This window comes from Biomphalaria glabrata, chromosome 4 (assembly GCF_947242115.1).
Source record: "Biomphalaria glabrata chromosome 4, xgBioGlab47.1, whole genome shotgun sequence".
Taxonomy (NCBI): Eukaryota; Metazoa; Mollusca; class Gastropoda; family Planorbidae; genus Biomphalaria; species Biomphalaria glabrata.
The window spans coordinates 24,269,315-24,293,965 of NC_074714.1; the positions used below are offsets into that span (position 1 = coordinate 24,269,315).

Sequence of the window (24,651 nt, forward strand, 5' to 3'; positions counted from 1 at the left end):
CAAACTGTACTAATTATTAATTTGTTTTATATAGCATAACAAGAGCTAAACCCTAACATTTTCAGATAAATGGCAGCAATTATCGGTTCTTTCCTTAGATGAGCTTTTGGTATTGATTGTTTTTATATTGTATTTTTTGAAAAGATCGAATGTCTAATGTTTGATTAACTACAGCTACAACAACAGTTAGTTACATTGATGCTTTGTATGGGGGGGGGGGGGGAAATAAATAGTTACGATGATCCCAGGTATCATTCATCTCGGGCTTTTCATGATTGAGGTAGGAGCCCCACCCTTCCCTACTAGATCCACTAGATCTATATGCATTTGTTGGTTACGTTCCGGTAATGTTAGCCCTGAGCACAGGATAGATGTACCTAATAAGGGGTTTAACTCTGCTTCATTTATTGGCTAAAAATCTGACCTAGTTACCTGCCAGATCTATAAAAAGAAACAGTCAACAGAGGTGTCGCTAGACTTCCTATGTTTCTAACCCAGCTGTACAGTTCAACGAATACAGCCTTACCAACTTAGTATTCTAGAGCGAGCAAAGATGTCTGCTGCTTACTTCATTCTCCTTCTGGTACGTACTTATTAGACATACACAAATAGTATTGTGTTTTATCTCTACATTATGTTTATGTTATTACACATGCCATGTTATACGCTAATGTAATGAACGCTTTGTTAACTCTTTCTCTCCTAATAGACGATACCATCGTTGATTTGACCTCATTCAATTAAATTCAGGTTTCATTTTATAAACTTTTATTTTGTGTTCTATTAAAAGAGCATGTATTCCCCTTTAATTCTGTACCCAAATAAAACAGTCTCTGATAACAAACGACAAAGCTATGAAAGCGTAATTATAATAGGATAGTGAAGCAGTAATTAGCAAGTGAAGAATCCCGTCGAAACGTGGAAAAATAATTACGGAGAGAACGGTAGTATAGGTTATGTATGACATATTTATCAAAGGTATGTAGAGTCTATATATTTGTAATCATTGAGATGAACAGCTGTACAGTTTATGATTAAACTAAATTTAAATACATTTACTAATTCTTAAAACAAACAGATCTTAGAAGTACAACATTTATAATCGCTGAGATGCGGTTACAGAGTAAGTGTTGAAATTGGAATTTAAATAGACTAAATCCTAAATAAATTAATTGGTTTACCCAGTCAGTCTATAAACGGACGCATTTGGTGTAGTCAATGGAGAAGTATCTTAAGATCAATCTTTAAAGCTAGACTTTTTAGTTTATTTCACGTCCTCTATGTCATGTTTTCGAAGCAATTCTGTAGTATTTTTAAATACAATGTCAACACAGCACAGCAAGAATGTTGACAAACTGATATCTTATATATTTCTTCTTTTTTTTTTTTAGGGACTTTCCATAACATCGAAGGTAAGCCAATTTTTATAGTAAAGAAAACGTATTGCATAGATTACATAATGCATTACCAAAGGTTTTTAATTCCCAGCAATAGCAGTTAACACTGACAGATCAACAATTTAATATGATTCATCTTTTTTTTTGTTCTGATTCATTTTGTTCTGATAGAAGTAGAATATTCTCGATACTCATAATTTGAAGATCAGTAACAGTTCATCTCGAGAGTCAATCGTTTAGTTTCTACGCCTATTTCTACACGGATACAAATGGGACAACTTAGAAAAAAACAGAAATGTTTCTATCTTACATAATGTGTCTAGAATAGTAACAAACATATTTATAAACAATTTATCTTGCTTAATTAATTATTCTTTTTTTAACAACAGGTTTTATCATGTGAGTATAATTAGTTAAAATGAATATAAACTATCTATCTATCTATCTATCTATCTATCTATCTATCTATCTATCTATCTATCTATCTATCTATCTATCTATCTATCTATCTGTCTGTCTGTCTGTCTGTCTGTCTGTCTGTCTGTCTAAAGCATACCCATATCTGTGTGTACATTGTATCTCTTAATCTTATTTTTCGTAACTTTTGAACAAAGTGACATTGTAAAAAAAAGGTAATTCAAGTCTCTACATTCTCTGTTTCTTTCTTTCCTTCTGACGCCTCCACAGATTGAAACATTTCTTCATGTTCTATTTTTAACAACTTAAATATTTACATTGACTCAGAACAAAACAATTCTTTCAATGCATTTATTTTTCTAATATCACATTTTGTTTTCTTCACACTGGACAAATAATTGTGTTGTTTTTTTCTATTCACTGCACTTAAAAAAAACATGCTAATCCTGGACAGAATCCACGTGACATCTGTCTCGTGTTATGCAGCCACCATTTAATCTCTCATTCTCCTCTCTATGCATTGATCCCTGTAATTAGGCTTAAGTCAGATCAATAGCTTCGTTCATTTCTAGTTCCCCGCAAGAAAAACAAGACATTAAAGAAAGTTGATTGATGTTTATTTACAACACATATAGCAATACAACAATGACAAGAAGCTGGGCAGTCAATTCATTTTCTTTTTTGTGACGTAGCCAGAAATACAAGATGTTTTCTTTTGGGGTTTTATTTTTTATTTAAATTTAAATGTAGTTAGTATCTTGCTTTATTAATTTCTTCTCTGCCATAAAGCCAGTATATAGTAATAATAAAAATACTATTAAGTTAAATAATAATAATAATAATAATCTTTACTATCTATAAAGAAATTAGTCTTACAATTTGTAAATCACACCAAACAAAATATTATAACTTTAGAAAACTGAAATATACGTTCACTCACTCATAATATTTAAATGCGAAATGTGAAATGTTTATATCAGATAGTGTAATTCTATTTATACATATTTACACAGCAGTTCTGTAATGGAGACAGGTGTTGAATAAAATAAAAAATATTCAATATTAAAATGTCAGGTTGATGTACGGATTATAGTGAAGTTTGAATTTGAAAATAACAATTCGTATTGTATATTAATATAGAAACTCGTCGATGGTTAAGGGGGGTAAATGTTAAATTACGAACATAATATTGTCTAGTTGGCTTATAAGGCTTTACTTCGAGTCCGAAGATTAAGAAGGAGTACATTATTTCAGGTTGCAAAACATAGTCTTTTCCCCAGCCTGCGGTCACTAGGCCTATAACGTGGTAATTGGCTTGCACAACTCTCTCATAGGATTGCTATAATTATTCATGAGATGTTTCATAAAGTAGAATTAAAACGTAATCCACTGTATTCTAACTCAATTCACTGTACTCTACGTGTCTCGAGATGTTTCATGAAGAAGAATTAAAATGTAATCAGTTGTATTCTAACCCAGTGTCTCGAGATCCCTGCTCCGTGTTCGACTGCCAGAACGGAGGCTCCTGTACGGCTCCGGCTGACGCTCCAAGTTGTATTTGCCAAGCTGGTTTCTTTGGAGAACATTGTGAATGTAAGTGATTAAAATAAGTCGACATTACAAAGTAAAATCAGTTTGAATAGCCCAAGAATTGTTCTCACATTTTTCTTAGTATTGAGAACGGCCCGCCACAGTACAATTTATTTTGGCCTGAAATGTATAAGATGATGGAGGAATGTTATAAGCTATCCACTTCCCTTTTAAAATTGAAACTCTTATTCGCAATTTGGTCAATTCTTCATACATGAACTTTTTTACTTCGTCAGTTTGAGATTTCACTTTGCGTCCAGCCTCTAGTTAGAGACGCACATTACATACACTCAAATTATTTTCCCTCTTGTTACACTCTGTAAGCTCTAAGAAGGGGGGGGGCGCGTTACCTTTGTTTGCCTACCCACCTAGAAGAAAGAAATCCCAACCTCTGCTACCTTAGCACGTAGGAAAGGTTTAGGAAATAGAGGACAGATCAGGAGCCACTTAGCCTTAGGCAGCCTGCAGTTTTACACTCTTGCATAAACTGCGACGCCATTGTTTTTAATGTCTACATTTAGTGGTTACGTGCCAAGAGATACACGCCAAAAGAGTTTAAATACTGTTGAAAAGCGTAAGAAAGTATAATTTTTTTAGATGTCGGCTTAAAAAACAACTGGGTGACAATAATCAATCGTATTCTTTCAATTTAATCTCTGTGGTTTTGATCGTTACAATAGTTCCGTTGTTCTATTCACACGGTATAGTGTTTCTAGCAAATCGTTTCGTTTGTTTAATGGTCTCTTTTTTTTATTTATGCTTGCAGTTAATCGTGACCCATGTTTCAAATTCGGTTGCCTCAACGGTGGTCGCTGCACTGCCCCAGCTGATGCCCCATACTGTCTGTGCCCTGCTGGTTTTAGTGGACCCAAATGTGAAGTAGCTGGAAACAGTCAATGTCCGGTAAATTCTTGTTGGACATCTTTTTACTTAGAAGCTTAAATCTGCCATGCAACAAATGAAGTGTTGTATTAAGACAGCAAAACGCTCAATCTCAGCTATTTGAGGCTGTTCTTGGGGGCCCTAGGCCATAGATTGTGTACCCTAAAGCTAAATGAAAAAAAGGCAATAGTCTTTAATGTTATGTATTGCATTAAGTGCCAGAAAAAACAAGTCTTATTAAGATATTTATGACGACTATTTTTGAGTACTGCAATGTGTGTGCTTGGAGAGTATCCAGATCTAATGAAGCTACAAAGTTCATCTCAACTGTCAGATAATATCATCTAGCATAGACCAAGCTCCATTCAAACACGTTCTCCTTGAGAATGTTGAACAAAATATTGAGAAAAAAAACACATATGTATACATGTCTACTTGAACAAAACAAAAGTAAACTGAAAATACAAATATGTTCTTTCCTATTAGCTAGTATTAAATAATTGTCTAGTGGAACTATCAATTTAGTTATCATGCAAGTTTTAATTGCTTTTATTTCGGGATAATTAAGAAAGTTTTTTCTTCTATTTTTTCATTCTCTGATAACTTTGAAAAGATGAAATAACTAGTATATCTGGGATGAATTGCTCAGTTGCCGGGTCAGTTCTCCATTCATAATTTTGTGAGGAATTTCTAGGTCTGACTTTAAAAACATAAAATCTTCTCTGTTGACTATCTCTAATGATAAGGACATGAAACACGTGCATTTTAAAATAAATTATATTTCACAACTATAACTTCTCTGTTTGTTGTGCAGGTCATTGACAGTGACAGTATCGGTATTTGTGGAGGTACCTTCTGCTCTGCAGACTCTGACTGTAGTGACGGACATATCTGTTGCGCCAGCGCCTGTGGGTCCAAATTGTGTACTTCTGTAGTCAAAGTCATAGAACCTACATGTCCAGGAGGATGTAAACCTGGTTGGTAGTTTGTTTTCAAACGTGATCAGATTCTGTCAGTAGCTTTTCTAATGTTACTGTTACATTTCTTAAACTTAAGTTAAAGTAAAACAAACAAACTAAATTTCAGGAAGTGAGATATAAGTGAGATATAATTATTATCAATTAAATCTGGGTATACAAAATAGACGCGTCCTCACATTTCATGTGTCGTCATTTACATGATAAAAACATTTTTGTTTCAAAGATTTAACAAACCTACACGAAAGTCTGCTCTGTATAAATGTTCTTGTATTTAAATGACTTACCCTAGTAGGGGAGGGGGGGGGAGCGCTTAACGCTTGTTAAAAAGCTAAAGATGAATGTAGTTCGAAAATCTTCTTTTATGGACAACTCGTGATTGGCATTAAAAAAAAATGTTCGCCCCCCACCTCCGTGAATGTAATCCAACGAGACCTCAAAGCAGTGGACTTTGGTGTTTACCACTGAAAAGACATAGTCCTGCATCAATTAATGTTGAGATTGATGGTAACAAAAAAAGACAGTGAAATAGCACTGGGCTCAGCTCTGGAAGAAAAGCGAGCCAAACGATATGAACCGAACCGAGACTAATCGTCATAGCAGGCCTCAACTCTGACCTGTGACGTCGCAACCTGTGGATAGTGAGGACCACAAGCCCGTCTCTTCGTCACATTTCTGTACACCAGATCTATAACGTGGCAACAAGCTATTAGCCTCCCCTGCCCATAGGTTGTCACGTCACAATGTGAGTGTTCAGGACTACTGTGACGATTGGTCTTGAACAAACTCGTTCAATGACAGAAGGACGTAGACGAATGAACCACGTGGTCTACCCTCTTTCTTGCTCATGTTTTTTTTTCACTCTAGTTTACCCTTTGTTCTCGTGGACGTCACTATTGAAGGATCCTTAAAGATACGCTGTAGTTCTAGTTATCTTTTTTAAACTAGCAGCAGTATCATTCACTATTAAACTTACTGCTTAAAGATTTATATGACAATGCGTACACCCAACGCTGTCTAATCCAAAAGAATCTGCAGTTACCAGATATATGTCTCATAATGTTGGAAAAAGACAAAAAGTGGATACCATAAGCGTAGCCAGGATTTTTTGAGGGGGGGGGGGTAAATTCACCCCTGCTCATGTATATATATATATATATATATATATATATATATATATATATATATATATATATATATATATATATATATATATATATATATACTTGTAATTAATCTTTATTACATTCCAACCCTTCATTCTTTCGGAAGACGTTTATTGTACTCTAGAATAGGTTCTTCTTGGAGCAATATTTCCGGAAATAAAAAAATGCATATTCTGAGGTATCTACAGTGCATTATCCTCCTATTTAAAAAGTTTAGTTCAAAAACCAATTCTGCTATTTACTACACTTCATTAATGGAGCCCAGCGACTGGAAGAAATGTGTAACACCTCTTGGCTGCGCCCATGGAATTTGGTGAATGTAGTTTGCTTAAAGTTTTATCGTCAAATGCATATGTTGGGGGGTTTTCACCTAAAAATATTCTTGAGCTTTTTTTTTTAATCAAACCGAAAACCCCCTTAGTTACGTTTATAGAATTTGTGACTGTAGTTCGATTTAGAATAATATTGTAAAGGAGGGTTTTAACCTCAAAACTCTCTGTAGAGCGGTTTTAACCTCAAAACTCTCTGTAGAGTGGTTTTAAGCTAAAAACCACCTGGAGGGGTTTTAGACTTTTAGGTCTCTGTTGTAGGGTTAAACTCAAAACGCCACTTGGCTACGCTCATAAAAGTTTGTGACTGTAGTTTGCTTTAATTTTATATATGCTTTTTTGCTTCAAATCTCGCTGGAGTGGGTTTTAAACTCAAAACTCTCTGGAGTTTTTTTTTTTTTTTTATTTCAAACCCTTATTGTCTACGTTCGTAGGATCTGGTGACTTTTGTATGCTTTAGTATTACATTGAAGTGGGGGTTTATCGTTAACAAAATTTGTTGGATGGGGTTTTAAACTCAAAATCCCTCTTGGCTACGCTCATGGAATTAGGTGACTGTCATTTACATTAGTTGTTTTTTTTTTTTATAGAAGAGGGGATTTTAAACTCAAAACCCCTTTGGCTTTGTTGGTGCAAGTGATGCTTTAACATTAAAATATCACCTATAATAAACAAAATCAAAGGAAATAGATCACTTCACCTATTTCCACCTTACCCTTTTCGGAAGGGGGATTTAACCCCCCCCCCCCCCAAAAAAAAAAAAAAAAAAAAACAACTGTCTATGCCCATGGTGGATACAAAAGGTGGAATTTGAACAATTTGATTAGAGCATAATGTCTCTCTCTCTCTCTCCCTCTCTCTCTCTCTCTCTCTCTCTCTCTCTCTCTCTCTCATTGCCAACACTCTCTCACAAAAACATCTAAATATATTTCTTATTTCTTCTTCTTCTTCGTTCTCATTGTTATGTTGGAGTGTTCAGATGACTAGACCAATACATAAGATGAACTGTGCAGTGGTTTCAAAATCAGGGAGCTCTCCATATAGTTTCCTTTCTATTGGGGTGATTTGGGGCCAATGTCTTATACGGGCCTCTTGGTAAAGAGAGCAGTTTTGGAGGACGTGGTCGGCATTCTCTGGTGATACTCCACATGGGCAGATTTCACTGGTTCCAATTTTGAGCTTCCGGTACATGTGTTACATTTCTTATTATTTCAGGTTATAAATGTGAATTGAGATCCCCAGTGTGTCCCCCTGGATTCATGTGTCCAGCAGTCATGAGACCAACTTGTGTAGCAGTGGTGAGTTACAGAAACACTTTAACACGAAATGAGTGCACTTAAATATCGTTGTATCCACCAAGTAACAATTTTATAACACCTTTTTTCTTTCTTTATTGCACTACGTCATTTTTTCATTCTAAACAAAAAAAAAAAAAAAAAAAAAAAAAAAATACACTTGCCATAGATTTTTCTAGCACACATTTTCAAAGCAGATTTAACATTTAAAAAAAAATTAGCTTTAGATTATCAAGATCACAAAAAGTTTTCATATTGTAAATATTTATCATTAAAGAGCTAGGTTTTGTGGTGTATCTGCTGTACTTATAATAGTAAGTGTTGATCATCTAGGTATGCTAAAAGGCTTAGACCTTTTAATTCTGTCTCTATTATCAAATATCAACTTTGTTAGCTCTTTCACCAGTTCCACAATCGGGAATGTATAATTTTGTAGTTGACAATCATTCATCATTCCTTGACATTGTTTAGTTTGTCTTGTTTAAAATCTCTCTCCCAATCTTACTCACTGGATAGTCCTTCGTTTTTATATTGCCATAATTTAACTATGCTGGAGGAGACTTAAATAACAGAGGGATTGTATATATTATTATGAGTGACTACATTTCTCAGAATGACCTTTGCGGTGGCTGTGAAGAGGGGACAGTCTGTCAAGACACGGGAATACGTTGCTTCACCACGCCCTGCCCATCCTTTAAGTGTGTTGCTACAGACCCTTGCGGTGGCTGTCCCAAGGGAGAGAGGTGTGAACAACTGTTTCCGCCATGCGCACCCCCACCACCCTGCGAAGAGGACCTCGATACGCCTTGTACACGGCCACCTTGTAATCCAATAAACACGTGTGTCCCTGAAACTACAGTAGAACCGGTGCGTAAATCAAACTAATTGAAACCAACATACATTAGCAGTGCTAACATTTTTAAAAATCTTTTTACCATTTGCATCTCAATATGAATTATAAGCACTCACTAACATAACCTTACTGCATCATGATGGCATGATACCTTTATTAACTGTTAACCTAGTAGTTCACATGGTATGTTTTTAAAAGGAGAATACTAAACGGTAACTTTAGAACTAAAATAAAAGATTTTAAGAATCGTTTTACAACACTTTTTATGTTCAAATATGTAAATGATTCAACTAAAGAAAATGCCTATTAAGAAAATGTGAACTAACTTATTATAGTTTACACGTAAAGTACACTAGGGCTACTGCCAATATTCTTCTACTTATAGGAAGTTATAGGGCTTCCTCGGCAATGCATATTGAATATATATATACAAAATATTTTTTACTAAAAAAAAACAACAACTTAACTTTATGCAAACATTATATCCCGAGTAACAAATTACTAATTTCTGTATTACTTAATTCAAACGAGCCTCAAGAGTATGTGTCTTCTACTTTTAAGTATAACATTTTATTTAGGTCAAGATATCCATGTTTTGAAGTCATGTTTACAAAACTTATATCAACTCACTCTATAGGTATATCTGTTAAAAAAAAATACACGTTATTTCTCCGACACCCGATCTCGGAGCAAGCTGACATTTTGCACCATTCTTTCTCTTATCTGACAACACAAGAATCAATTTAAAAATTAACCAATTAGTTTATTAACTATTGGTATTTGTTGGTTTGTTTGGTATCTCGAAAAATAGATACATATACAATCTTTTATTTTCATAAGCGCCTCACTAGCAGACTGGCTAATATGTCGGCTTGAAGCCTGAGTTTGAATTAAGGTTGTTTCCCCCTTTTTTAATAAATGCTTTTAAAAAGCGATTACTGTAAAACTTCATCCAGATCTCCCTTTCTTTCTTTAACCCCCTCCCCTTTGGCCCCAACTGGTCCAGATATTTGATTGGATCATTGCATGTTTATTTAAGCTAAAAGCATGAAATAGCGCTAATTGGTAAAAATATTTTTAATCACACTGACTTATTGATATTGGTCTAGATTAGGATCTATAACAAATTTAATTATATGACTGATTCAAACTAATTGCTATAATTACACTTCGTATAAGCTTTTTTAAAAAGTATTTTTCAACATGTTTTTCTTGTTATCTTCTTTTTGACCTTGTATTTATTTTAGCCAAAAGATCAGTGCGGAGGATGTCCATATGGTCAAGTTTGTAAACCTACCAACATTGTATGTATCCGCGCACCTTGCCCAACCCATGAATGTGTAGCAGACACCGCTCCCGCTGCTTGTAATCTAGCATGCATGAGAGGATACGTCTGCAAACTAAAGGTACCCGATTGCCCCCGAAACAGCCGCCTTCTTTGCCCAACTAAGCCAGTCCCACAGTGTGTGCCTAGACAGTTGGCCAGTTGCCCCAAGCCTGCCCAGACCAAGAAAGTGCCTTGTTTGTTTATCACTAGAAAGTCCCAGTGTCTCAGCGACAGGGACTGCGATCAGGGACTTAGCCAAAGATGTTGTCCTACCCAGTGTGGTACCAGAAGGCAGTGTACAGTTGTACCAAGCTTTTAAACAAAAACATATATAATGTTCTTTGTTTGACCTTTGTAAAAAGACAAACAATCTTTTACAATGTCTTCTTTGTGATATGGTTGAACAGTTGTACACACATATTTATATTGGAAAATGAAAAGCATAATATATAATATTAAATTTGTTTGTATTTTGTTTGCATCCATTGACCTTGTCTCATTTAAATAAAGCGTCCTTGCACCATTATATTAACCAATGAAAACAACGTGTAATATTTTTTTTTGTTGACCTCAAGATCATTGTCTGTTTAAAGATTGCTTGTTAAATAAAAAAGATATTTAATGAAAGTATTCTTTCCTATAGTCTAGTTACTTGAAGTCTGTAATAAATATGAATTGGGTTAGTTGGTTTGCTACTGAGGTCCTAAACGGAGACCGGAGCTGGAGCGCCCAGCTGTCTCCGTAATATCATATAGCCAATAAGAAAGATTTACCCTCAGCGACCTGTAGAATGACGTTGCGCCTCTTTGAGTACGACTAAAAGTGGATTAAATACTTCTGTGAATTCTCAACGGGTCATTTGAAAAACAAAAACCCACGAACTTGTCCATAACCAGTGCATCAAGACACTGCCGCAGTGGCGTAGCTAGGGTAGTTGATGCACTGTGCAGCAGCTCCTCATGATGTCCTCAAAATTTATTTTTAAACAGTTAAAGTTTCTAATTTCGAAATAAAGTGCATTAATTATTTAAGCATTGCTATTTCACAAAGAATAGATTTTATAAAAATGATAATACAAGTGAATCTCACGTGCCTTCTCGCTGGCAAACTATCGATAATTTTATCGAAATCGTTTTTTTTTTCCCAATAGGTCTTGTTCAATAGACGAAATTGCGAATTAGTGAGTCGTAAATTCGTTATCATTGATAGTAAGATCTTTTCCTCAAAGTAAGTTTGGAAAAACTTTACTTGCATGTAGCCACACTTACCACAATAGTAGAAAAAATATATATGCGAATCAAGATAGCAATATTAAGGAAATGACATTTTTTTAATAAAACTCTTAAGCTCAATAACTCAATAGTTTTGGAAGTTTGGAGACTTCTGGAGAAATTGCAACAATTATCTGAAGCCCCACAAACAAAATTCGTTTTTGTCTATTTCGCTGGGAGAACTATCGAGATTGATTTAAGTAGGAGGATTCAATAAAGGCGACTAAAATTCATAATTATCATGACGTTGTTCTTATGGGGTTATAATTTTATGAACACTACGGTCCAACGAAGATATTTCCATCAGTAACTCTTTCTTGTGTGTTGATAGAAAATCTATCTTCATCTTTTTTGGGCCTGGCAATATGTTTTCTTGTGGCAAAATACGTCTTTGATGCTGTGCATGCCAATGTACAAAAAAAAACTTTGATCCGTAATTTCAGAATTTTGGTGTACTGTGGAAAGAATCGAGAAATATTTGCTTTTCAAACTTTCTGTTGGATTTTTAAAATGATTGTTTGTGAGCACTTATATAACAATAAATTTGTTTTTATTTTGTTGGGACATGTACGTATTCTGCTATAAGAGGAAACACACGATGTCCAAGATTCTCTACAGATAATCTCTCCACATTTTCCCCTCTTGCTTCTTTAAATCTTGAGCCTTGCTGTCACTATTGTTGCCTAGTCACAGACAAACTTCAAGTTCCCTCCAAGCAAGTGATGTGTAGCTCAGAGGCTAGAACCTCTTGGTTACGGCTTGTCCATCTTACAAGGGGACTTGAGTTTCGAATCTCGACTCTAGTAGGTTGTGTTTGCTGAGCGGTGTGAAAACCTTCTCCCAGATACACCCCCCCCCCAACTGGTTCACAAAAGAGATTGGACCATTACTAATTAGTCATTTAAAAAAAAAATACTACAAATTTGTCCATAACCAGTGCATTGAACAATGAAGCAACATCATGTATGGCTTCAAAAAAAAAGTGTAAAAGTGCATTGCCTTCAAAGATTTAAACAAACTTGGTAAAATTTGATTCAAGCTGGTCTACAGCTTACATTAAAATTAATTTAAGTATATAGGACCTAACAAATTACCAAAACAAATAAATGTCTTTGTTTTCATTTATGTAATTAACAAGATTACAAAGAGAGTTTGTGTTACACAAACTCAGAGGCGGCCCCCGTTAAAGTCGGATCCCTGTCGGATCTGCATATTCGCAAATAATATTCAAGAGGTGATTTAATTTTGATGGTCAAAAGTAATAATGTTTCAAAGATTCATTTGCCGTAAATTTAAATTTAATAAAAAATAGTAGATTAGTTTTAGTATATTAAAACATTGCAATATTGATCAAAACGTTTGGAAATGAAAATCTACACTTTTTTTTTACACTTTAAGTTTAGAAATTGAAATTCTACATCTTAATCTAGTCTATTTTAGTCTAAACTAGATCTAGAAATTCTAGATCTAGACTCTAAAATAATTTTAATTAGAATATAACTCCAGATCTAGATATAATGTAATAAAAATCTAGATCTAGTTTAAAAAATCTAGATTAGATCTAAATCAAGAAATCATTCCTTTTTTAAACGCGAGTCACATAACGAGGCTTAATAAACATTACTATACCGAGTTCTTTTTTCATTTCATTTGAAGAATTAATTCCATATAACGTCAGAGGGAAAAAAAAACACTACGTCAAACGGCCTAGCTAGACTAAAAATTGGCTTCATCATTTGTCTGTCAGTCGGTCTGTCCGTCATCTTGACATTAAAAAAAACAACTAAAAGTTATTAAAAATTGATTGACCTTTATTTTACGTTTCAAAACATCGCAATAATTTTTAGGTATGAACACAATTGAAAAGTTTATATAATAGATTGTTCCGGATGTTTGTATAAATAGTAAAAGAAAAAGAGAATTTCAGATAAATGTAATATCGTTAATTAAATTTTTGGATGGTCTCGTATAAAAATTAGATGTACTACAACCATGTGGAGAGATTTTCATACCTTACTTTGGTGTTTGGATTTTGTTTTTCTTAAAAATCGGAACATAATATTAACGATAATTAGATTTTTTTAATGTTTTAGGTAGAAAGTTAAATGTACTGTAAGAGAGTAGTGAGTTAAAATATTTTTCATAAAAATCCGTAAAAATATTATTTCGTAAATGAGAAGATTATTTGTTTATTAATTAGAAGAGGGAGTTCAAACAATTATTTGGCGTTAGTAAATTTTTAAATAAATTCGGAAATTTCTAGCGACGATTTGTAAGAAACAAAATCCGGAACTTTCTTTATCGATTACAAAACTTCTGTTATGTTTCAGCAAGAAAATTAAATGTCTAAAAAGTAATTTTCAGTAATCAATTCTAGTAAATTACTTTTTTTTTAAGCCCTGAACAACCTATTGTCGATATTTAAAAAATTTGTTTAAAGATGAAAATACGGAACAATGTGATATTGATAACCAAATTATAGTGACGCATTGTCAAATAATATAATATTAGTAAATTATGCGATTTCAAACAATCATTAGGCATAATTCATGTTTTATAAAACAATATCCGGAACATTTTTATACTTAATGAAATATAAGTCAGTATAGAGATTTTGATTTAGCATTAATATGCTATTTACATAAAAAACGGAACAACATATTATTGATAATGTGTTTTGCAACGTTTAAGCATGGAAATGGAATGTAAAATAAATTAGAAGAGCAAACAAACATTTGTTGGGGTTGATTAGTTTTGCACAAAAAAAATCCGGAACAATCAATTTTTAGATACTTAAAACTATTAAGATGTTACGGGAGGAACATTAAAGGGTAAATCAGATTTTCAATAGCTTTTAGAGTTCTAGTTTTTTTAATCTAATCGTGACGGACAGACCGACCAACAGACAAAACGCACAAAAATAATCTTCTTTTATTCGGATGGGAGCACTAAACAAAAAATAAATAAAATCTGATTTTTTTTTTTTAAGTTTAAGGAATTGGTTTAGCACCTGATCAAATTGCGACGTTACGCTACTGCACGAAAATCGCTGCATAAAAAGTCCATTTAAAAAAATGTGCGTGATATTTACATACAAAGTGCATTATTAGCCTTTATAAACAAACAGAAATGTTTTCTTTTAATTTTAGCAGCTAGTTGACCAGAAAAAACATCTTTAACTATTATTTATATTTGTTGTAAACATTTCCTGTACATTTTAAAAATATATTTGACTTATTGATACTGAAAATACACAAAAATTGTCCATCTTTGTTAGCATATTGTAACATTGTCTCCCTTACATTTACGTAATTGTTTTAGAATTGGTGTATTTTTATGAAAAAATCGCTTGCATAATTAATTTTATAAATTAAACGGTTTGCTTTTAGAAAACCAAAAGTAGCCGTTGCACCTAAACTTTTCAAGCCGCATTTAATGATGAAATAATATTTTTCATATCTCTTCTAGTTTTCGAGATCTGAGTGTGACAGACGGACAGACGGACAGACGGACATTTTGCACAAACCTAATAGCGGCTTTTTCTCCTTACGGGGCCGCTAAAAAGTGCAGTTTTACTTAGAAAGTTTGTAAACAGTTTGATGCCCCTTACCACTTGATGCCCCGTGCGGCCCGCACTACCCGCACATTGCTAACTACGCCACTGCGCAGGGGCGTAACTAGGAATTTGGGGGCCCGGGGGGATTGACCTCTATGGGGGCCCATTGCATTTTGACATTCGACATATGTCATGAGATAATGTACGCAAAAATATATAAGCCCCAAATCAAATTGGTCCAGTATATCAGTAAACTTAACAAAAAGTAATCATCAAGACTCTTTTAATGAATAATACCGTTGTTTATTAGTTAAATAATGCACAAGTGACAAATCTAAATTGATATCGCTTCACGTCGTGCATTCTGTGAAGCAAAGACATCTAAAACATCAACTACATCGATACTTTCTAGTATTTGTGACTTCACTGACATTAAAACCATGATAAGCCTTTCTTGCGTCATTGGGCTCCTGAGATACTTTTTGATGAGCTTGAGCTTTGAGAATGATCTCTCACATGACGTAATGTAGTGATGCTCAACCTTATTGTACCTGCAGGCCATTTTGACTTTCGAAACGCGTGTCGCGGGCCACATCAACAAAAAGATACGAAAAATGAAACCGAAATTCACCTGAAACTATTTGAAACTATTGGATTTAGTACCTACATTAATTAATGGGATAGTTAAAGTCTTATCATTTTTTACGCGTCCTAAAAGTTAAAATGGTTTGATTTCTCTACTTCAATTGTGAGCAACATTGTAGCTACTTTTACCACCAACTTATTTTCTTGTCTCTTTTCGGTAAATATTCTCATCGGTTCTCCAATCTCTAGGGCGTAGTTTAACCAATCTTTTAGACGCGGCTCAAACCAAGAAGGCCTTCATATTTGTTTTACAATGTCGCTATACATGTTTGTTTTTTTTTTTTTTTGAAACAGCCAGACATTTTTTACATAACAAATATGCTGGCTTATTATCATGTTCCACAAAAAAAGATCCATTCACTTTAACTGGTAGATTCTACATTCAGAGTTCAATTTCAAAAACTCATAATCGCAAACTCGTTAAAGGTCATGGTATCAATCCATCACAGAAAAAGTGAGGGCCCTAACGAAGGTAAAGATATATTTAAAACTTCTTTAAAGGGGGGGGGGAGGATTTTCTACTTTTTGTGCCGACGTTTCGGCGGGCCGGATGGAACTACATCGCGGGCCGGATCTGGACCGCGGACCGTATTTTGGGCATCACTGACGTAATGGAAGTGGCCTGAGTTAGCGGTATTCGGAGGAGGTTGCAAAGTCTGAGCACACGTAATTCCCATATGAAGCCTGTTTCCTCAATGTCTATTGGTGATTGTATTACTGTTTGTTGATGAAAAGTGCTCGTGCATCAATGACATCATTGAAAAAGCTATTTTCCATTTATTTCATCATACAAACAGGAAAAGTAGCACAGTTTGTCACAAGCGTGTCTTCTAACAGGTGTCTTGGTTCAAGAAGAAACTCAAAGGTACCCATTTTCTTTCCAGGCTTTGGAATCTGCCCTTCATCTCCATATGAAATCTGTCCAGCACTTCTGTCACAACACGTTTGAATTGCAGTTGTATTGACAGTCCTACATTAGAACTCAACTTCCCATCAAGTCTTTCTTTCATACGGTTGTTTTGATTACAGGGAATCCATAGTATTCACTATCTTCTTTTGCTTTTTCGATGGATTGGGTTTTGTCAGTTTCTCATCATTTTGCAGAAAGCATGAAAGGGTACTAATTTCTTTAGCAGATTCCCGTATATGCAGTCCAGACTTTTGTAGTTTCTTCCGAACTATATTAATTGGGCGCAAGAGCTTTGACCAGAATTCAAGATAGGCAAAAAATTCTTAATTCTCCACTGCATGAAGAAGATTCTGTGCTAATATTATATGGCATTACGTTATTGTTGGTTGTTTATGTTTTGTGCGAAAGCAAAAGGATTCAGGGTAAACAAAAGTGGGAAAGATCCATATCTCGTTATGCTCGAGTATAAAAATACTCCGATAAGTGGACTGCCGTATTCACCATCACAACTGCTGACGAGTAGAAGACTCAGGGAATCATTCCAACTGATCACAAACTATTGAAACCATTGGTAGCTGAAAATGCAGAGACATTACTCAACGAACGACAGATGAAAAGCTAAGTGAAATACGATGCAAAAGCAAGACTACCTAAAGATTATTCTGTCGGAGAGTTCGTCTAGGTCAAACATGGCAGAAAGCAGTTGTCATAAAAAAAATTCAGCACCCAGATCTTACATCATAAAGACAAACAATGGAAAAACATACAGAAGAAATCAACGCTCTTTGAATAAGAGTTTCGATGAAGACATCTCTGGGTACTATGATACCGATGAAGACAATGAACTGCAAACTGTTGGAACAAACGAAACAGACAGTTATAGACCAAGGTCTAGAGAACTTGTTGTGCCAGTCATGACAACCAGAAGTGGACGAATTGTTAAAGTTCCTAGTAGACAGTGCCGGTCGCAGTGGGCGCCGCGCTTTCATAGGCCCGCGCTAATTCCAAGTGTACATTATTAAATTAAACAATTATAACATATAAAATAACAGGGTTTTCGCGACCTCCTGGTTTTTCAGGGCCTCCAGGAAATCTCATGAAAAGGCAAAATATACGATAAAGTCCTGAACTTTTTTTGAATTTATTCAAATCTCCTGAAGAATAGACAAAATTGACATTTTGGGGTGCCTATAAATAAAAAGTGGCATTGCGAGATTTCATCTGATAAAAATTTATTGCAATGACGAAAGTAGGCCTATTTTCTAATTCCAAAAAAAAAATAATTTTGACATTATGCTTATCCCTACCCAGACTAGGCCCCGCGCGATCCGTTTCGCATAGGGCCCCGCAAATGCTAGGGCCGGCCCTGCTAGTAGATATCACTATTAAGAACTTTAAAAGGAAGGGTGTGATTATAACTTCAAAAGGAAGGATGTGCTAATATTATATGATATTGCGTCATCATTTTTTGTTTATGTTTTGTGCGAAAGCAAAAGGACTAGATCATTAGATGTAAATAAAAAGAGAGAGTTTCCATTGGATTGAGGAAAGATGAATAAAGGGGGTAATAACTCGAGTGTGAAGTTTAATTCATAAATTATAGACGCCAAATCCGAAAAATTGACAATTTTAGCATTGTTAAGAATAACTTTCCATACTCGATTCTGTAAATTTTGCTTCAAGGTTAATTTGTGTAGCCATATAATACTCGTCATTTAGATCTATTATTAGTAAAGGTAACAAGATACCTGGAATTCGCTGTATATCATGCAGTTTTATTCGTGGCAACAAAGTTTAAGATGGACAATCCATTCCATTTTTAAAAACTGATATCTAGGTTTAGTCTTTGTGATAAATTTAATCCATAAATGTTGATTTAAAAAAAGACACCCGCTGACACTATTTGTCAATCAAATATATTAATTTATGTATTTACAAATAAATTTCGGACACCCATTTGGCCCCCCCCCTAGGTGGGGGCCCGGGGGGATTTTAAAATTCTCTCCCCCCCCCCATCCCCCCCCTTAGTTACGCCACTGTGTAAATGTAGTAGTTAGTTTGACAGAACTTACTTAAAATCTAAAACCATTTGCATAAATATGTTAAAAATATGGCGTTATTAGTTCTCCTCCTCTAAAGAGCCTCCCGTGTTTTTTACTATTAGTAGTGAATAGTTGTAAAAGTGGTGTATTTTAAGATAAAAAAATATGCTTGCATAAGGGATTTAAAAAATTAGATTTTTCGCTTTCAGAAAAGAAAAAAGTAGACGTTGCATTAGAACTTTGAATGGTCTAAAATATTATGGTGTCAGATTTTAACTATCTTTTCTAGTTAACGAGATCTAAACGGGACGGACGGACGGACGGACAGACATTCCACACAAAACTAATAGCGTCTATTCCCCTTTCGGGGGCCGCAATAGTCAATGTTCATCCACACAAGAAGTATATAAACTCAAATTATGAAACTGGAAGAGATTGTCGTTAGCTTTAACATTTAACGACATTCAGTATGACATAGGTTATGACACAGTCGACGCCCATATATTAGGCCAAATAAAAAAAAAATAACCATATGAACATTATTATTTACTATTTCATTTTTGTTATCTAATAACGCTCTTAATAACTAATGAATGTAATAAATTAAAATCAATATTTTTTTTTGCCACCCAACCAACTCTCCCCCCCCCCCTCCAAAAAGCGAATACAAAAATATACCCAGAGTAAATATAATTCTAATGATAGTACTGTGGAGCTTGACTTAGAAGACGACTAGTAAAATGAACGTCAATTTCTTTGTTTAACTCTTCATCATGAATGCAAGCTGGAATACCCTCCAACATATGTGTATTCAAGAATGCCCTGAACTCCAGACCCAATTTAATTGTTAAAATTAAAAGAAAAGTTCCCCGTTCAGACCATGGTGTCTATCGGGCAGACAATGTAAGGTCATCTGTTTCTGTGACTAACCCTTAACGAGGGTGATATGTAGCCAGCACAACGACCGACCGCCTTTATTTTTCCCCAATTAATGTCAGGTACCTATTACAGCTGGGTGAACTCAGAGGCGCCTTAAGATTCCGAAATGAAAAATCGCAGTCTTCACCAGGATTCGAACCCGGGACCCTCTTGTTCGGAAGCCAAGCGCTTTACCGTTCAGTCACCGCGCCTCATAAATTTAATTATTAGATTTTTTAAAATCATAACGTTTATGACATATGCCCAATCTGCCTCTTGGCCTCTTTAGTAACACAAGAAGTTGCAAAGGGAAAAGATCATCTCTCGAGACTTAAAATGCAGCAGAACGTTTATTACAGACTTTTCCACGTGCTGCCAATCAACTAGTAATTGTTATTCCAAACATAAACATAAACAATCAATTTTCTAGACATTGTCAAGATACGTGTCCACCAATGAATTTGCAAGCTGAATAGAGGAAGTGTAATAAAACGGTGTTCAAAGCAGCCAATCTATTGCCGTGCTCTTCAAAGTCCAGCTTGTAACTGTGAAGATCGATCTGTGACCTGTAGGCTTAAAACAAATTGACTCTGCTTACTTGTTACTTTATAAAGCAAATGGCCAAAAAAAAAAGTCTAGTCTATGCTCAATTTCAGACGTAGGGCAGACAGGCTACATTAAGACAACGCAGGGAAAAGTAAATTCTTAACATTCAAAACTGGCTAGAACTAGCAACATTTAGTCACACCTTGAAAGACCTTCATTCAAACACGCGAAGAAATGACTCTATCAGGCCACACCAAAAGAAAGCTACGTCTAGCCAAAACTTATGATTGCTGTTATTACTGATTACTACAAAAGTAATCTCTGTCAAAATGAATAATGAAATAATATAACGATATGGCATCACGGCCGAATATTTAGACGACTGGAGGATTTAAACGTAGATACAACGATCTAGCTGTGTCCTATGTATAAGGTTAATTTTAATGTTAATATCATGGTCACATAAAGGGAGATCACCAACGGAGGCGGGTCTAGCCGAGGGGTGAAGAGAAACAGGATGACACAATAAAATACTCGTCTTGACAACAAACACAAAAAATGTAAATATTAATTCATATTCCTTTCCGCCGATTCATCTTTATCGTTTTTATAATTTGTAATAATTTCTCATTTATCAGCAAAACACTTCATATATGATTAAAACCATACAAAAAGCATAGAAGGTAATCAAGAGAAAAAAAAAGAAAAGATGATTACCATTTTCTTGACAGTTAAAATGGGAAAGAGTTAAAAAAAAAAAGAACTTATTAAACCCGGAATAGCTGAAAGGTGACAACCCATTAAAAACCTTTCTGCTCCATTTAATTTCATTATTTTTTCAGTACGATTTGCCAGTGTATAGGAGTCATTGTGAGTGTGTGTGTATGTGTGTGTGATGGGACTGTACTGTGTACGTGGAACAGATTGTAAACAACGTAGATAGAAAACGGATGTGACCTTTAGTTGTGTCAGTTTCCCGGATATAATTAAACTATATAAACATCTACCTTGATAGTCCGTCACTTGACGTCACACAGATTTAAGCATGTCTAAGTTCAGTACAGTTCATTTTCTTTTGGTGAGTAGGTGAACAAATCAAATCGTCTAACTCGATTCTTTAGTGCTATAGGAAATTAGTTAAGTATCCTACAGAAACAAGACAATAAATATTAAAACTGTAATTCTATTGTCCTTTATGGATTGCTTTAATGACTCATGTTAATATTGTTACAACATTCATTTGTTTCACTCATTCATTATTTCAGGTTTTGACAGTAACGATTTTTGTGAGTACAAATTTATCACATATTTATTATATATATTGGGCAGATGATGTAAAGGTTAACTGTTTCTGTGGCCCACAGTTAAGAAGGTGTCATGTGGCCAGCACAATGATCTTACTTTTCCCCAACTTAAATCGGGTACCCATAAGAGTTGGGTGGACCCGGAGGCGCTCTAAAGATCTCTAAATTAAAGATCCCTCTCCTCACTGGGATTCGAACACGGTTCGGAAGCCAAGCGCTTTAGCGCTCAACCATCGAATACATGACTGCATGTTATTTCTTGTATTGTTTCTCCAATAATACGTTGTTTGAAATAGAGATAGACTACTTTTGTTAGAATACAGCTGAACCTTATTTGTTTGAAATTGATTTGATATACAAGTTATTACTTCTATAAGGGTTACATCCAGTCCCATCTCTTTCCGAACAGTAAGGACTGGGAGCTAAGATAGAAGGGAGGGGGGTGTAATTCTGTGCCATCGTAGCGACAATTTGAGACGCATTCTTGTCAGACCCAACGACCAGACAGCCATCCTGTTACAGCGTGCACCTTGACCTAGTGACAATCATTCAATCCTGAAGTTAACGTTAGTGTCGCCTGTCACCACTACCTCCGTATTGTCACTTTGTTAACATTCATATTTTTCTTTTATATTTACAGGGTGCAGCAAGTAAGTCATACATTTTTTTAATTTTTTTTCTTTGTAAATTGTGTTAACTTGAAAAAAAAATCAATTTGAACTATATTGCTATGTAATTTATAAAATGTTCATATTCTGTTCACATATTTTATTGTTCAAAGAATATAAAAACATAGATTTCATAAAAAGATTTTGTTTTCTAACCATTAGAAGCCCAAGTAGAGTGTCCAGGAGGATGCCCTGAAGGTAAACCAAAATTAAGTATTATATTTATTGAGAAGTTATTAGGGTTTGGTTTTGTTTTATTGACACTAAATAGTTACATTTATATTTTTATGCTTTTTTTCTTTCAAGATTTTTTTTTCAAGCTCTTTTTAAGAATTTCCATGTCCGGCTATATATATATATATATATATATAGAGAGAGAGAGAGAGAGATACAGACAGACAGAGACATAAAGACAGACAAACAGACAGACAAATAATGTATTTATTTATTTTTAAACAACTTTTGATTTTTCCCATCAGGTCAAGTGTGTGAACTTCGTCCATTCCCCTGTCCACCTGGTAGATTTTGTATTCAAATAGTTGTACCAACATGTGTTCCACCGGTTAGTGGACTTTTTCTTGTCTATTAATGTATCCAATGGCAGAACTACTTTAGCGATGTCATATGATCGTTTCTTGTTTATAGTTAATTTGTTTGATTGGCGGTATCTTTACTTCGTAGGTTGAAATAATACAACTATAAATAGATAATACGAGGTAATGAATCGGCCTGAAAGTTGTTCATTTTTCTGTGCACATGATAATCTCTATGCTATGTTATATGCAGCTCTAGTCCTCTAGCCTTGCAAAGCTATACTAACTTTTACATTGTCATTGGATCCAAAGAAATGATTTCAATCGCAGACATTTCTTTACTAAGAAATTTATTATATTTGATTTGGATAACACTAGAGAGACATGTTCAATTGTTCGACATCTAGACTGGCAGAGGCAACAATCCTGTAAATCAGGTGAACAGGAAGGAAAGTATTTTATGACAAAGACAATCTTTTTGTCGATGCGATTAGACGAGGGTTTTAGAAACATAAAACTTGCTTTCATTAAAACACATTAATGACCTTCTCTGACGTCTGCTTACTCTGACTGGAAGAGAGAAGATCTGGAGACGTTTAAGGTGCAAAGAACTAAATTAAGTTACAAACATTTACTTTTGAGGCACAAAGATCTACTTTTGAGAATCAATGATCTACATTTGAGGCATAAGGATCTACTTCTGAGACACAATGATCTACATTTGAGGCACAAGGATCTACTTCTGAGACACAATGATCTACATTTGAGGCACAAGGATCTACTTCTGAGACACAATGAACTGTCAGCACAAAAGAAAGTCAAAGACAAAAAAGAAAGTTCCGTCTGCCCTTGTGTCAGCCAAAGTCTCTGTGTTAGACGTAATCAATTAGCCTATTTATGTCTCAGCTGTTTCGCTCTGTACTTTTCTTTAATCTTTAGACTTTGAAGTTCGAGAAATGAGAGTCAACATTTTATTGCTGAAATGAGAGAAATGAGATTCTATATTTTATTGCTGAAATAAGAGATATGAGAGTCTACATTTTATTGTTGAAATTAGAGAAATGAGTGTCTACACTTTATTGCTGAAATAAGAGATATGAGAGTCTACATTTTATTGCTGAAATTAAACGTTCAAAAATAATTCTCCTCTCTAATTGAAAATTTTGGCTTAGCTATTAAATTAGCTTTTTAAAAAATCTTTATTTCGTTTAAAATTGCAAACTTGTTCAATGTTTAATGCTTATAAGTTCATTAGTATGCTTATATTTTTCTTCTTCAGCCCGACAATTGCGGAGGTCAATGTCATGAGAGTGAAGTTTGCATTGACACTGGGATCAGGTGTGTCCGGGCGCCTTGCAACGAAGCTTTTAAGTGCGTCCCTAACAACAAATGTGGTGGATGTCGTCCAGGTCAGGAGTGTCGGGCAGTTAAAGCTTGCGAGCGTCCAGATCCCTGTATAACGACCTTTCTCTGTCTGCCCAGAACTGGGTATTAAAAAGGCGTAAAGAGAGAGTCGCAAGAGAAAGTAATCCATGCATCCAAATCTTGTTTGAATATGTTCGTATTGGCTCTTGAAATTATTCTGTTTATGTCACCTCTTCGTTTGTATTGATCTGAAATGAAATGTAAATAAATTGTTTAGAATATTCAATTCTTGTCATAAAAAAATACAAAATAAAATGCTCAATAAAAAAATGAAATTGTTACAATCGTTATGAGTAGTATATACGTCACGGGCTTAGTATTTTCAGAAGAAAGACTCTGTAATACAATATCTTTTAATTGTTAATACTTGTGAAGAACCAACCAATTCCTCTTTTTAAAATAAAATAATTCATTTTTCCAACTTGAAATCTTAAAACGAAACATCACACATTTTATTTGATGTAATGACATACTAAATTTGAAGCTACTAGAAGCCAGCGGGTAAACAAAAATTCCTGCTTGCATTTCTGTGGCAACCCTGAACCTTGACGCATACATCACGAGACCTGAACACGCTAAAAAATTTAATCAGATGAAACA

At 34.7% G+C, this 24,651-nt stretch overlaps 2 protein-coding genes across 2 annotated transcripts; both read left to right on the forward strand.

Moving 5' to 3' along the window:
* Positions 1 to 553: 553 nt before the first annotated feature.
* On the forward strand, positions 554 to 10,860 carry LOC106065355 (fibropellin-1-like). The gene is made up of 9 exons (XM_056027523.1): positions 554 to 583; positions 1,392 to 1,412; positions 1,787 to 1,796; positions 3,294 to 3,407; positions 4,171 to 4,307; positions 5,101 to 5,263; positions 7,974 to 8,056; positions 8,666 to 8,920; positions 10,154 to 10,860. Exons 1-9 carry the CDS (start codon positions 554 to 556, stop codon positions 10,550 to 10,552), a joined length of 1,212 nt encoding a protein of 403 aa, XP_055883498.1. The 3' UTR covers positions 10,553 to 10,860.
* A 10,211-nt stretch (positions 10,861 to 21,071) lies between these two features.
* On the forward strand, positions 21,072 to 24,335 carry LOC106052845 (wnt inhibitory factor 1-like). The gene is made up of 6 exons (XM_056027001.1): positions 21,072 to 21,199; positions 21,387 to 21,407; positions 22,066 to 22,075; positions 22,256 to 22,291; positions 22,573 to 22,655; positions 23,906 to 24,335. Exons 1-6 carry the CDS (start codon positions 21,167 to 21,169, stop codon positions 24,119 to 24,121), a joined length of 399 nt encoding a protein of 132 aa, XP_055882976.1. The 5' UTR covers positions 21,072 to 21,166; the 3' UTR covers positions 24,122 to 24,335.
* The last annotated feature ends 316 nt before the right edge of the window (positions 24,336 to 24,651 follow it).